General features: G+C 41.6%; 1 protein-coding gene across 6 annotated transcripts in view; it reads left to right on the forward strand.

Moving 5' to 3' along the window:
- Nucleotides 1-15,783, forward strand: part of NMT2 (N-myristoyltransferase 2) — an 88,826-nt gene that overhangs the window by 41,427 nt on the left and 31,616 nt on the right. For 5 of the 6 annotated variants that reach the window (XR_004538133.1, XM_033931209.1, XM_033931208.1 and 2 more), the window contains exons 7-9: nt 8,683-8,853; nt 14,209-14,317; nt 15,273-15,443. Coding sequence is in view for 5 of the 6 variants with exons in the window: in XM_033931209.1 (XP_033787100.1) it covers nt 8,683-8,853; nt 14,209-14,317; nt 15,273-15,443 (451 nt within the window). In the remaining variant the exon portion in view is untranslated. The remainder of the gene's footprint in view (nt 1-8,682; nt 8,854-14,208; nt 14,318-15,272; nt 15,444-15,783) is intronic. The other variant, XM_033931210.1, reaches the window with a different exon arrangement.

Below are 15,783 nucleotides of genomic sequence, written 5' to 3' on the forward strand. Positions count from 1 at the left end.
GCAAGTTAAATCAAACATCCTATTATTCACTTAGACGTAAATATGCTTTTTCTTTCTGGCCCACTCAGCAACTTCACTCCAGTGCACTTGTCTACTTCAACAGCGTACACAGAAGCCCTAGCTGGTTCCTCAGTCAAAACAAGCGACAAATATTTGACTGGCTCCATCAGAGCATAGCTACAGTCAAAGTAACTGTTCTGGATGACCTACCGGTAGGTAGGAAACTGAAGTTTTTTTCAACAAAGGTGGCCACTTATAGCTTCTGACCAGTGGGTTTTGCAAATAGTCTGCTTAGCTTATGCTCTAATTTGGCAGAAAGACTATCAAATTACCTCCCCCCACCTAGAGCCACTACATACAGCTCTCGAAAGAAGGAATTACTTCTGGAGGAACTCTGTCCTTCTGAAAGCCAATGCAGTCAAACATTTTACACCAGGAGAAGAAGGTCTGGAATTCTATTCCAAGTATTTCCTTATTTCCAAAAAGATGGGGGGGGGATGCATCCCATCCTAGCCCGAAGGGTCTTGAACAAATATCTAGTCAAAGAAAAGTTTGGTATGGAAAACCTCCCTTCTCCCAGTGATTCAAGAACAAGATTGGCTATTCTCGCTTGCCTTAAAGGATACCTTCACACATGTCCCGATTCTTCCATATCACAGGGAATATCTCATATTTTGGGTGGGAACACATCACTTCCAATACTATGTTTTGCCCTTTGGCCTTGTGTCTGCTCCCAGGGTCTTTACCAAATGTCTAGCGATAGTCGCAGCGCCACTATGCAAACAGGGAGTGCATGTGTTTCCTTACATGGACAATTGATTGGTCCCATCTAACTCCAGTGCAGGTGCGAGCATTTCTCCCTGTGACACAGAAACTTTAGTCGCCCTAGCCATTCGGTTTTGCACCTGCCAGCTAGTCATAACTCGGCAGATGTTGAGGTTACCGGGCCACATGTCATCCAATGTGCATGTCATTCTTTGGCACGAATACACATGAGAACAGCCCAGTAGACTCTAGCTTCCCAGTGATCTCAGGCCTTTAGGAACCTAGCAGATGTGATCTGGATAACACCAGACCTCGTAAAGTCCCTACTATGGTGGACAATTAAATCTATTTTGATGATGGGACTCTCATTCCACATTCCTCAGCATCACAATGTGATGATGTTGAATGCATCCAACCTAGGGTAGGGAGCTCATTTGGATGGGTATCACACTCAGGCTGCACCTCCAGGTTAATTGATCTTTGAACTTGCTGTTGCAAGTTCCTATTGTCCTAATGTTCTTGTTTTTGATTAGACTGGTAGCTAGGGATTCCCACATGTGAGATTACTTTGTCCTGCTTGTTCTCAAAGAAAGAAAAGGTCCATATCTATAGTAGGTGTTCTCCGAAGACAGCAGGCCAATAATTTCACATACCCTCCCACTTCCCCCTAAGAATCTGTTCTTTAGCGATATATTATACTGCTGGCCTGGTACTTGTGAAGCCTGTGGCAAGGCACCCACACATGCACAGTGGGATGCTGTCTTGAAGTTTTAAAGGCATACACACACTTTTTAAACATCTGCACTGGCACTTCGTGGATGACTTCACCTACAAGTGAGATTATTGGCCTGCTGTCCTTAAACACCTACTACAGGTAAGTACATTTGCTATTTTACTCAATCACTAGTGATACAAAAGCAGAAAGTTTTGAGTATTTAGATGATCCAAACTTCATTGCTGCATCTGGCCAAGGTTTATATAAGCTATGCATGAACAGAAAATGGAGAGACTCCAACGAGGTTGATGAGTTCTTTATTATAATAACCTATTTTAGGTGCTTTTGATAGTTCTTGGTGTTTTGACATTGCAAAGGATACTCTACAGAATGTCTGGTGCCATATCTGTGCTCTCTGAATAAAGGAACCCTGTCATTTGCATGTTCCTGTCATATAACCAAGTGTACTATGTAGAAATAAGTAGTAGCAGTAGTAGTAATAGCCTTGCCAGATCTAGGGAAGATGTTAGTTGATTTAAAATGTTAATATTTTCATTTATACCTCCCTAACATTATTTTACAAAGAAAATTTCATAGGAATCTGTAGACCTAGAAAAGACATTAATGCAACAGCAAAGTTGAAAATAAAAATTTTCTACCATTATCAGACTTGATTTTTCTCTCCCTCCCTACAACTTTCCAACTTCCTTCCATTCCTTTTTCAAACCCCTATACTTCCTCCCACAATGAATCCCTCTATCGACTTGTACTCTGAATGTCCCCTTCCTCCCTGCCTGACGCAGCTTTTCAAAACCTGGACAAAGTGCCAGGTTTTGAAAAACCGTCCAGAGCCCTGGACATGTCCTCAAAAGGAGGACTTGACCGGGGAAATCCGGATGTCAGGTAACCCTAACCCTGAGCAGTGTCCATGTTGCTGTGCCAGAGTATGAAGGTAATAAGGATGGAATCTTGCTACTTTTTGTGAATCTTCCAGGCACTTGGCCCTGCTAGAAACAGGATACTAGGCTAGATGAACCATTGGTCTGACTCAGTATGGCAGTTAATTTGTTATGTAGAAGCAGAAAGTCATAGTCAGTCATAGTACCTTTTTTATCAGCAGAATTGGTATAAGTATTGGGAGCAGGAGAGATGACGAGGGAAAAAGGAAAAGGTAAAAAAATCCTAAAGAATCATTAAATTTGTTCTGCAATTACAAACCGGAAGCATCCATACCTCTGTGTGTAAAACTGATGGGTTCAGTTTGTATCCAGCTTAACGACTATCTTCACATGACATATTATGTTTATCTCTATCAGGATTTAGAAAATGTCATCATAATATAGAATTAGTTTTATGCTTGTTATTAGATGTAGCAAGATCTCTACTTAGTAAAAACTATAAGCCCCTTTCTTCTGTTGTGTTGGAAGGGACGCAGTATAGGAAAGTCCCTGCCAGGGCTGACCTGAAGCTGCCTGTTTACCAGCGCTTCCTCTGCTTGCCAACTGCCACTACATTGACAGGGAGGGGGGGAGGAGATTGTCAGGACCGGCTCTACTGCTTCGGGAACGGAGGGAGGAAGGGGGTTGTCAGGACCGGCTCTGCAGCTTCGGGAACGGAGGGAGGGAAGGAGATTGATGGCTGCTGCAATACTCTGGAAGCTGGAGGGAAGGAGATTGGTGGCTGCCGCGATGCTCCAGGAGCTGAAGGGAGGGAGGAGAGGTTATTGGGTCAGGAGCACGACTTTGGACATTGTCTTAGCGTGGGAGACAATAATTTTTTGCAAACGATTTTTTTGCCGGTTGGTGGAGAGTGTCGGTTAATTGAATGCCGGTTAGCTGAGATTCTTCTGTATTTTGTTTTTTTTACAGTCCTGTTTCAGTTTGTAGTACCAGAGGCAATTAAACAATTCCTTAATACCAAACAATTTGGCTAAGAGAAATTTCTTCATTTGATTTAACTAATGTGTAACTTTTTATTTGTACTGCAATGCAATGCAGATTCCTGAACTTCTTTAGCATTCCTCTAGACCAGTCTAAACATTTAGGAATACTCACTCCTACTAGCACATGGAAACTGAGAATGCTTCAGTGTAGCATATAAACCCCTATTCAGCCTACATTCTGCCAGTTTTTTTCAATGTCTAGCAGATGATGGATTAGTGTGTATTCCTGTGCAGCCCAGATTGGTTAGATGTAGGACAAGGGTTTTGGCAGGGGGAGTGTATTATGTCAAGGGACAGGGCCAGTGTTTTCTACTTTTGCCCCAGGAGTGTTGTTGCACCTGATGGTCAAAATCTCTTTTCTGCTTTAGGGATGCAGAATTTTAGTACTTCAGCAATCCTTCCTCCCCTCCCCCTCCCCCTCCCCCTCCCCCCAGGGGTAAAACTTTGAGTGTTTAGGAGAGGACAAGTGGCAACGTAGTAAATGACAGTAGATAAAGACCTGAATGATCTGTCCAGCCTGCCCAATAATTACATGCATTATAAATTCATTATTAAATTGTCTTATATTTCTGGGCATAGACTTTAGAAGTCTGCCTGGTACAGTTCTTAGGTTCCAACTGCTAAGAGTTGCTATTGAAGCTTACTCCAGCTTATCTAAACTATTCCAAATAACTGGATTTCCCAAAGTCCTCCCCAGCCCATCCCAATTAGCCATATACAGGACACAGACCATGTAAATCTGCCCAGTTCCATCCCTAGTTCTTAAATTTGTACTAAAAAAGATTTTGTTTCTGTTTCTCTGCTTGGCTGTCTTGGAGAGTTTGGATTGCCTCCCAAACTACTTGCCCCTCAGTTGTTGCCTGGAGCTGTGTTTTGGTGAGGGGGCATGAGTTGTGTAGAGTCTAGACCCTGCCTATAGCATCCTTCTGAACTTGATACTTCTAGTCATTGCTTTAATGCGGTGTGACCTTTCACTTGGGTTGGTACAGCAATACCAAATTGTTTGTGGAATATTTAGTTTGCTGTCCTGCAAATGCTGCCAATACATGGAGAGACAGCTGTAACCAAGAAGACTGCTATCCCAGTGGAAGGTGGGGTTGCCAGTTGAAGATCCACAAGATTGCCTCTTGAAGTTCTTTCCCAAGCAAGCATTAGATATCTTGGCCTTTGGACTCGAGGCGGTGTGAAGGTGGCAGATATGTGGCTAGAGCTTGTTTGTTGGGTTGAGTTGATTTTGACTGACCTGGGGAGTCCCTGCAGAGGATTTGCACGGAAATCAGTAAGATGGAGATGGGCTTAGTCTTCCTAACAGACATATATGATCTCATTCAGTCTTCATTAAAAAGGAATGATACTCATAGTGCCAGCACACAGGTCACTGTTGTTGCACAGTGGGTCAGCAGATGTGCATTGAAAGTGAGGCTTAACAAGCTCCCCTCCCATGGGAAATTGCTGTTTGGAAAGAACTTTGATAAGTTAGTTAAAAGTTTTGAGGAGGCCCTTGGCTTCACCACCCTCACAAAATGCATCACTTACTGATGAGAAGTTGATATGGACACCCCATCCCATGACACCCAGTGGTTCCACATTGTCACAGCAACCCTTTGAGCCACTGAAGACAATCTTGTTGGCGATTTGTTCCGCAAGGAGAATCTCGTTAGGAAGAAGTGAAAATAGCGTCAATCACATCTTTTGGATGTGAAGAGAGGTCTGAGGATATATATCAAGAGTACTGAGGAGTTCCAGAGATTGGATCAACTGTTTGTCCTAATTGGAGGGTACAAGAAGGGAGCATCAGCAGCTGTGAAAGCGACTATAGCAAGATGGATTAATAATAATAATATCTTTATTTTTGTATACCGCAGTACCACAACAGTTCAGAGCGGTTTACAATGCAAGAGAATGTACATATACAGCGAAGATGCAATGTAAGGGAATGTACTATTCAGTTGAGAGCAGTTTACAATGCAGGGGACTGTACATAATCAGCATAGGTGTTTATACAGCGAAAATACAATGCAAATTTACAATGCAAGAGACTGTGTGTATATATATATATATATATATAGCAAAGATATTTATACAATGAAAGTACAGTGCGAGAGACTTGTAGAGCAAGATACAATGCAAGAGACTGTATAATGCGGTTGAAGCGGTTTACTATGCAAAGATAGTTGTACATATGTAGCGAGGATACAGAGTGGTAAATGACAAGAAAGTGCAACCAGTATCAATTACGGGAGGGTGCCGAGAGGGGAGGGGTAAGTAAGGAGGATGGGAGTGTTGGATTGAGGGAGAGGAAAGGAGAGATCGGGGGGGAGGAGAGGTGGTAGAGTTTGGTTAATTGGAGGGGAGGGGTTAGAGAAATTTATCATAGAGGTAAGATTTGAAAGATTTCCTGAAGGATGAGTAAGATGGGGCAGATGAGATGAGGGTGATCAGGCAATCTGTCCATCTGCCAGCTTGGAATGAGAGTTCTATTAAGGAATCTTTTGTAGGTGCATCCCTTTGGGGATGGGTAGGTAAACAGATAGGCATTGCGCGTGCGATTGGTGCCTGGGAACGCAAAGTGGTGAGACAGATATATCGGGGCCAAGCCAGTTAAGGTTTTGAAGCAGAGGCAGGCAAATTTGAAAATGTAGTAAGGACTGATATGGTTTTCTCGTAGGAGCCCAAATATATGATATTACAGTAATCCAGGGTGCTTAAGATTAGGGATTGGACCAGCAGTCTAAAGGAGGGGAAGTCGAAGTAATGTTTGATGGTACGGAGTTTCCAGAGGGTGTAAAAGCATTTTTTGACCTGGGCATTAGTGTGGTCTTCGAAGGTCAGGCAGCGGTCTAGGATGACTCCAAGGATTTTGATGGTGGGATTGATAGGGTAAGTTAGACCATTGAGTTGTAGGGTGGTGGTCGTTAATTTGTGGATGGACTTGCAAGGAAGAGTTTAGTCTTTTCTGGATTTAGTTTTAGTTTGAACCGAGTGGTCCAGTGTTCGACCATGGTGAGTACAGATGAGATGTGCTGTTCTGTTTCTTGTGACAATGAGGAGATGGGGATGACAATTGTAATGTCATCTGCATAAATGTAGGATTTCAGCTTTCGGTCAGATAACATGTGTCCCAGTGATGCCATGTAGATATTGAATAGGGAAGGTGATAGGGGGGAGCCTTGTGGAACTCCACAGGGGTTGGACCAGGTATGGGAGTAGGTTCCCTCATTATAGACTTGGTAGGTGCGGTTTTTTAGGAAGCCTGTTGTTGCCTCAGTTTAGGTGCTCAAGGGTTGTTCTGTCTCATTTATCTTTGGAGTGTATTCGACCAGGGGATAAGTGACATCCAGGGCAGAACATAGCCTTATTCCTCTACAGGATATCTGCAAGGCAGCTAACGAAATCCCTGCATTTATTTATGAAACATCATAGATTTGATCTGCAAGTTTGGGAGAATGCATAATTTGGAGCCAATGCAGTAGCCCACCTATAGAGTTACTGCAGTGGTATATCCCACATATTTGGACTGGTCTAGGGAAGTGGTTTTCAACCAGTGTGTTGGAAGTTTTTGTGTTGCTTCACAGTATCTAGCAATGGAGGGATTTTGTGTTGCTCTTACTGGGGTGACACTAGAATTTGAATATATATTTGTTTTTTTGTATGTCAAGTGAGAAATCAGCTTTTTGATATGGGATGGGCAAATTCATATGAAACTTAGTTAAACAATGAAATATTTGTGTGTGCTTTGTTCAGCTGTGAATTTTAGTGTTTGATGTGTTACAACAGAAGAGAGGTTGACAACCACTGGTCTAGAGGGATGCTAAGAAAGGTGAATTAGCTCTTACCTTCTAATTGTCTTTACTTTTTAGTCCTTCTAAGTCCAGTGGTCTCAAACTCAAAACCTTTGCAGGACCACATTTTGGATTTGTAGGTACTTGGAGGGCCTGAGAAAAAATAGTTAATGTCTTATTAAAGAAATGACAATTTTGCATAAGGTAAAACTCTTTATAGTTTATAAATCTTTCCTTTTGGCTAAGTCTTAATAATAATATTGTCATTTATAGATAAAGAGACATATGATCAAGAAACTGTTTTATTTTACTTTTGTGATTATGCTAAACATACCAAGGGCCTCAAAATAGTACCTGGCGGGGGCTGCATGTGGGCCCCCTGGGCCACAAGTTTGAGACCACTGTTCTAGACCTATCTAAAATGTGCCTGGTTAGAGATAGGTGATGGGACTTAGGTGTTTTAGAGGTACAGTAGTTTTTCCCTAGTACAGGCCAGGACTGAGGACAGAAGAAATTCCACTCATTCTGTTTGTTATCTTTTGTCTTGGAGACCATGGAAGTTTTTTTGGGGGGAATGAAAAGTAAGGTCAAAAGTAACTAATGGAGTTGTAACAACATATGATTAGATATAGGCTGCACAGTGGTCTTATAGGTCACATTGAAGTTCTCTATATGCTGGTAGGGGAATGTATACCCCAGTGTTTGGCCTGCTCTCGAGAGACTAAAGGAAAGAAGGTAAAATGTAATTTCATATTTTCCAAGTATAAAATCAATGAGAAAATGGCTTAGGTCATGGTATTAGGGTCACTGAAAACTTCAGAGCTCCTAGAAATGTGGTTGACCCAGATCCCCAGCTACCTACTTTTGTCCCCTAGGTCCTTGTCTATTTTACTGATTTCTTCCCTCTGTCTCCCACCCCACACTTCCTGGAAAAAAAAAAAAGAATTTTTGAGCCAGGCTTATATAGTTTTTAAGACTGTAGTGATCACTTTGCACAAAAAAATCAGTAACTGCAAAATTTTCATCTCAAAAGGAGCAACTAGTGTTTGAAACTTCCTTCAACTTACCTTCACTCAATATTATGAATCAAATAAATCTCCTGATTAATTTAGTGCTGACTCTTAACCAGAATCATCCTACACATGATCTTGTGTATATATAGGAACAGAAACAGCTGGTATAGTTGGAAGAGGGAGGTAAATTTCAATAACAAGGGCTGTTGCCCTAATGCACATTTAGTACCAACAAAGTAGCTTATAGTTGGATAATGCTGCAGCTCATCCCTTCTCCTTTCAGGGACTGGATTGAGATACTTGATCAGTCTCTTTTTGATACCCAGTGTTCAAAATCGTCAGCAAGTTAAAAAAAAAAATGGACAAGAGTCTAGATTAATGGATTTCTGTATTAAATTAGAGAAATGTAAATCTTTATTTGCTGAATGTGTTAATTGTTTTCATGCTTTTTTCCTTTCCTGTTAGCATGAAGAAGATGGTAGAAATCAATTTTCTTTGTGTTCATAAAAAGCTGCGGTCGAAACGAGTGGCACCTGTACTGATCCGTGAAATCACGAGGAGAGTAAATCTGGAAGGGATATTTCAGGCCGTGTACACGGCGGGGGTTGTCCTTCCTAAGCCTGTGGCTACTTGCAGGTATTTCAGGCTCTCCTGATCACAGCAAGAGCAGTCCCAAAAAATACCAAATTACATAAAGTCTTTGTAATAAGCATTTTAGAATACAGAATCTCATAGATCAGAGGTTACAAAATCATAGTGTGAGAGGGCCATTTAGCTACAGTTAATCCTGATTGGTAGGCTGAATGTACGTCATTGTTTACAGGATGGGTGCACTCATTGCTACCATACAACCCAATGGTTTCCTCTTTTTTTGGCTATCTCCCCACCTAGCCCCCTATAAGCCTTCCTTCTTTCTGTCTTTGTTGCCTCCCTGTTCACCCTCTTGCTACCTTCTAACTTTCTCCCAACTCCCCTCCTTTATTTCTTGCACTACTTTCACTCTCCCATAAACTAACCCATGTTTTTTGCTTTCTTATCTCAGCCCTATATTTTTTTCTGCTTTCACCCATATCTAATTCTGTTACATAAAGCATATGAGTCCTGAAAGTAAGTGAACATCCCATACTTGTGAATTGGTTGCAGGAGGATGAAATTTATATTCTTCAGCTCCACCTCCTTCTATGGTGCTGTGGAGCCCCCTTCAGTTTTTCCTTCAGAAAGTGAGTTGAAAAGGATGTTTCTGATCTGCTCTGACCATTTATTATTTTGAGGTTTTTCAGAAGCCGAGGCTTTTGGTTTTAGAGATGGCTCCCAGTGATCCTGGTAGCAGCTCTGCCTGAGAGAGGATGCAGGCTCTGTGTCTGAAGTCTGCAGCTGGGATGGTAATCTTTGAGTTTCTGTCCAGCCAGCCTGCTTTTGAGCTCAGGATCCGTTCCCTTTGAAGCTAAATCGCATCCTGATTTATCAGGTGCTTGAGTGCAGGCTATTTGACCCTGGTTTTCGGTCCAGCAAGACTTAATGTGTGCCGGCTAAGTAAATCCCTCCTCCCACTCGCACGTGAATTCACAGGGGTTGAGGTCCTGATCAGATGTTTGATCTAATTGGCATCTTGAAGATTTCAACATGTGGGCCTTGATGGCAAAGTGAGTCAGTGTCCTCTCCATTTCCCAGCTTCTATATCAGCTGCAGCACACACACAGACAGTGAGAACTGCCTGTACAAATCTATGGGAAAATTGGAGGAGAGGGTATGAATTTGATGGTTTTAAGATTTTCTAGGGCTGTGTTTAGGATCCTCTTCCTAGAATTTTTTGACCCTTGGATGGGTTTTTTTTCAGCTGTTTTTGCCACAACCACGTTTTTGTGGTAGCCATCTTGGATTTTCCCATTTTCTATTAAAAAAAAAACCATATCTGCCTCAAGACCCACCCAGTTTGACTGGAAAACACTAGGGATGGACTTCTCTAATGGATAGCCAGCTGAACAGTGGCCATGCGGTGTGTGCTGCAGGGCATAAAAGGGAGGTGCGGAAGCTGTGGGCTTAGCCCCATCTGTCAGCAGTAAGGCTGAGGGATCGCAAGAGGCCCCTTCTTTGAGAAAAAGAAGCCTCCTGGAGTCTTGTGAAGGAGTGCGGACGAAGCACAGATGCATGGACAAAGACAAAGAGATTCCCAGATGGACACCAACAGGTCCCTAGTCAGAGATTTACTCCAGACTTTGTAAGCTTGTTATGGAAAGCCTATTTAAACTGTCAGGGGTCTCCTTCCTCAGCTGGGGAAGATGCTGGAGGCTGTGTATGGCATGGTCTCTCCTTGTGCACTATTGACAGCAGAAGTGGTTGAACAAGAGCTATAGAACTGGTCTGATAATGACTGGGGAGCCTGGAAGTTGGATTCCATGTCGATACTGACTCACAGTGAGACTTCTCCTAGGGGATTCGGAGTTCCAGGCAGAGGTTGGAATCCCAGCAACTGCTAGTTCCCTTGAGCAAGAGGAAAACCCGAAGTACATCACTTCTTCAAAGTGGCAGCACAGCACTTTTTCAGGTAGCAGCAGCAGCACAGTGCTCAATTATGAATGCTTCACAAGCGCAGACTTCATATTTTCCATCTCATCCAGACCTTATTTCTTTAATTACTGAGTAGAGAATGACACGGTGGTTGTTACCCGCGGCTAGCTGCAAGTAACCCACCAAAACGGGGAGAGAAAAAATAGTGGTCGCAGCGGGGATGGGGACAAGGCCATTCACCGCCCCATGGAGCGGTGAATGGTCTTGTCTCTGAAATGAGGCAATCAAGGATCGCGTGGTCCAGCAGCCCCCTCCCGCCCGATCTCAGCGTTCCACCATTTCCCTCCCTCCACCTCACCTTAGATGCTGACTCCGAGTTTGCCGACTTTAATTCTTTTTCTCCCAGCCGCACGCTTTCAAAAAGCCACGCACACGCGGCTGCTCAAGTTGTTCAATCTTCTTTGACACAACCGGAAACAGGAAGTTGCAGCAGAGGAGACAATTGAACAACTTGAGCAGCACATGTGCGACTGGGAGAAAAAGAATTAAAGTCGGCAAACTCAGAGTCGGCATCTAAGGTGAGGTGGAGGGAGGGAGATGGCGGAACGCTGCGATCGGGCTGTACATGCAAGAAACCCTTCAAACATCTCACAGCTGAAAGAATTCTGCATTGAGGAGTGGGCCAAACTTTCCTCAGACCAATGTCAGAGACTGGTAGATGGCTACAAGAAGTGTCTCAACGGCAATTATTTCAGCCAAAGGGGGTAACACTAGCTATTAGGGTATCCTTCATCAGTTAGAATACACATTTTTGTGGATATCTTTTGTTTCATGAGTAAATCAAGGAAAATGTTTGTTGCTTACCTGCAATTACATCACTTTATTTTCCAGAGATAGATTAAAAAAAAAGATTTGACATCGATACGTGAACATTTCATAAGAAAGAACTAAATATTTCATGGGGTGTCCTAATTTTTTCACATGACTAAATACTATAGAGCCTTTCCCTTGCAAGTATTACTAATTACCAATAATGGCACTTGCCCAAGCATCCAGCCGCCTGAATCCCTGAGGTATCCTGCCAGGCATACAGTACTTGGCTTGGTGAGTGCTTGTGTTTTCACTGGGATATCTGATGATTACTGTACTTCCTGCCTGCCGAACAGATCCAACTGCTGGTTTATTCTGAAACTCGCGCTATCCCCTAGTCATCCATCTTGTTTTCTCACGTTCTCTCTCATTTCTGACTCTCAGCCTTTCATATCCATATCTCCTCCCAAGCTCTCTTTCTTGCTTCCACCACTATCCCTTTTCTAATGCTCTTACCATTCTCTGAAGCATGAAAATAACAAAAGTGCTTTTTTCAAAGTCCCACCCTGCCTCTTTATCTTAATGCAGGGGTAGGCAATGCCAGTCCTAGAGAGCTGGAGCCAGATCAGGTTTTCAGGATATCCACAATAAATATGCATGAGATAGATTTGCATCTCAAGGAAGCAGTGCATGCAAATCTATCTCATACATATTCATTGTGGATATCCTGAAAACCTGACCTAGCTCCGGCTCTCGAGGACCCCTGTCTTAATGTATTCTGCATTTGCAACCTAATAGGAAGTGTATCTCAGAGAAGAGTAGGAGAAAAGGACTGACTACAACAGGGACAGTGAATACATCCCTCCTTTAGTTCCCTAATTGCTGCTGTTTGCAGTTGTGTTCCCCATCTGCACTGCTCCCATTTTATTTTTGGTCTTGGTAGAGGACTATTTAAAAGATAAACAGCCCAAAGACCAGAATTTTGCAACTCTACCATAGATGCTAAAGCATCAAACATCACCATTCCTTTTATCAACTTTGTTCTGTAAGCATGTTAAATATGTACAAAGATGGTTTGAATAGCTTTTTATAGTATGATAAATGACAGCATAGCCCAGATATCGCCTGATATTCAACCAACTGTATAGTTCATAATATTTGGAGAGTTAACCCCCCCCCCCCCCCCACCTCTTTTGGGCCACTCATCTGACTTAGTATATGTAAAGTTTCAACTTAACTTCTGCCATTATAGCAATTCCAAATTACTTTCATTACTGCAGTAAAATAATTTGTTCTATTTTTCTTTAGTGCCTGTTTGTAGATGTTCTGTTCAGGAATTTTGTTATTGCAGTGTGTCAGGGTTGTAGTTGGGTACAGGTGAATTGGTGCATGCAGTGTAGAGTAATTTCTTTAGCAACCTTTTTCTGTATTACATTGCAGAGTCCTTTAAAAAATGCACCAGAAACAAAAAATAAGCTCTTTTGAGGACATCATTACCTGCATGAGTGCAACTTGTGATTTGGATATTTGTTTCATAATACAGCTTGAACAAAGTACATATGCGAGTGTAGCCAATATCCTTGGAAAAACAACTATTGTACAGAGAGGTGCAGCCCACCTCCCAATTATTATTATTTTTTTTTTTTTACCATTTTTTTAATTTTGGAGTTGGGCTGCACCTGTTTCTTTTTATAACAGTTGTTTTTCAATGTTGCTTGGTTACGTACATAAGAACATAAGAATGACCTTACTGGGTCAGACCAAAGGTCCAGTAGCCCATCTTCATAGTGACCAATCCAGATCACTAGTACCTGGAAAACCCCCCAAAATATCAATATTCCATTCTACCAATCTAGGGCAAGTAGTGGCTTCCCCCATGTCTGTCTCAATAACAGACTATGGACTTTTCCTCCAGGAAATTGTCCAAACCTTTCTTAAAACCAGCTACACTAACCGCTCTTACCACAACCTCTGTTGTATTCCCTTTATAGTATTGTTTAGATTGATATCCTTCCCAGAAAATTTTCTGTAGAAGCTGCTGCTTTGGAAATGTTTAAAATTTCTTCTTTTAAGTTTGGAAATAGATAATTAGTTTGGCTCCCTATTCACTTTTAAGAATTAGACTCCCAAAAGGGTGCACTATATAAAATGGGAGTTAATGAGTTTGGGTCAGTACTTTGCTGGCATGCCAGTTTCTCAACCCTAATAGTAAGCTATCTTGTTTAGTGAAGTGGCCAGCTAGGAATATTAGTGCTTGCAAGGGAAAGGTCTGAAATGATATACTGCATTGGAGAGGAGTGGAGGTAAATGAGCTGGATATTTTAGTGCCATATTCCGACAATAATAATAATAATGGCAATAGAAGACTTAAAATATTTTCCAGTGTTTTTAGTTTTGTTTTTAATTTTGCATATTCTACACTTCAAGAGCTGCTGTTGAGCTGTACTACTCCATTCTCCATAGTTACTCTGGTGCCCTTCATAAGGTAGTAGGTTGGGTTGCATGGAGTGAAAGCTCAATATCTGTTGGAGACATGGGTGATTTTTCTCGCCATTGCTGAGTCTGATATCAATAATAAGTGTCTTCTTAAAGGGATATGGTAGACAGAAATGATAAAGAGTAACATCTTATGAATAGAAGAGGCACTAAAATGCTCAGGAATTTTATTTTCAGGTACTGGCATCGATCGCTAAACCCAAGAAAACTAGTGGAGGTGAAGTTTTCACATTTGAGTAGAAATATGACTTTACAAAGAACAATGAAGCTTTACAGGCTACCAGATGTAAGTTCTTTTGTGTTCTCAGAGGGTCTTTGTGCTTGATGCAAAGGTCAAAACACCATTTTTTTTAGTCTTTAATATTGAATACTTATAGATTGGGAAGGTTAAAATTCACACAGTCCACTGGGAAAGAAACTAACATTCTCTTGGTACCTCCAAATTGCACATGAGATGATTTTGTTTTGAGACCTGTTAGACCAGACAAATGGGTTGTATACCTAACCAGCAACTGGAGGAAGAGAACACTAATTTTGTGGCATCACCACCAGTATAATTGGTGCAGTCTTGGAATTTCATAGTATACTTTTGCCAAAGCAGAAACTGCCTGTATGCTGTTTTATGTTCTTATGTTTAGAGCGTGGCAAAACTCGCTGTTTTTATATTCACCCCAACTAAATAAGGAAACAAAGAAATGTCCAATAAATATAAATACCAAATAATGAGGACAAATCTGTATTAAGTGAATTTTTTGCTAGACCTCAAACACCCAAGGCACTACTTTTTAATTCTATTTGTGCCCTTACTGGGTGGTGTTTTCATCATTGGTCTTAGCAAATGGCGTATGCAACTAATTCTTTTATATGAATTAATTTTCAACAAGTCTACATAAATTATAAAGTGCTATAGAGTGCTGTAAAGGAAAGGCACTTGTCTTTATGCCCGACGGCTGCCCAACCGTTTCACTCCTAGTTTCGTCAGGGGCTATGCCTCCTTTAATACAGACACCAACATCTTCCTGAGTAGCGCCCTGCTACCACACACCATGTTGTGCTTCTCGGACCTGCTGCAGGCGACCTCTACTCAGGAACTTCACTCTAATGGGCATTTTACAGTGAGTGGTATGGACTTACATACATTAGGTACAGCAAATTGTTGTGCGTTTTCTAAGCTGTTGGTGTTTCTGTGCATAACTTCTCTATTTTCGTTGTCTCTTCTTTTTCTCTCTTGTCCTGGCAAGGCCACAAAAACTGCAGGTTTGAGACGAATGGAATGCAAAGACATTAAAGCTGTACAGCAGCTAATCGGCAGCTATCTAAAGCAGTTTAATCTTGCTCCTGTAATGGATGAAGAAGAGGTTGCTCATTGGTTCCTACCTCAGGAGCACATAATTGACACCTATGTAGTAGAGGTAACTTAAGCAAATAAACTGTAAAAATATTGTGAAATAAAAGATAAATAAATGGGGGTTTGCTCACTTTTACCTCATATAGATATTGGGCGTACAGTATATGTTTGCAAATTTATGTATGTATGTGTGTGTGATATGTACATATTCATGCGCAAGCATATAGAGAAAGCAAGCCCAAAATAATTCATATTTGTCTATAAGAAATTACAAATTGACTACGGCAGTGGTCTTTGCTAATTTTTAAGCAAGGGCCATTTTGGGTCGTATCCATCATAAATGGAATTAGTGACATCAACCGACAGACATTTGTAATACAGTAACAATGAAAACACTATAACTG

Source organism: Geotrypetes seraphini, chromosome 2 (genome assembly GCF_902459505.1).
Source record: "Geotrypetes seraphini chromosome 2, aGeoSer1.1, whole genome shotgun sequence".
In the NCBI taxonomy this organism is placed as follows: Eukaryota; Metazoa; Chordata; class Amphibia; order Gymnophiona; family Dermophiidae; genus Geotrypetes; species Geotrypetes seraphini.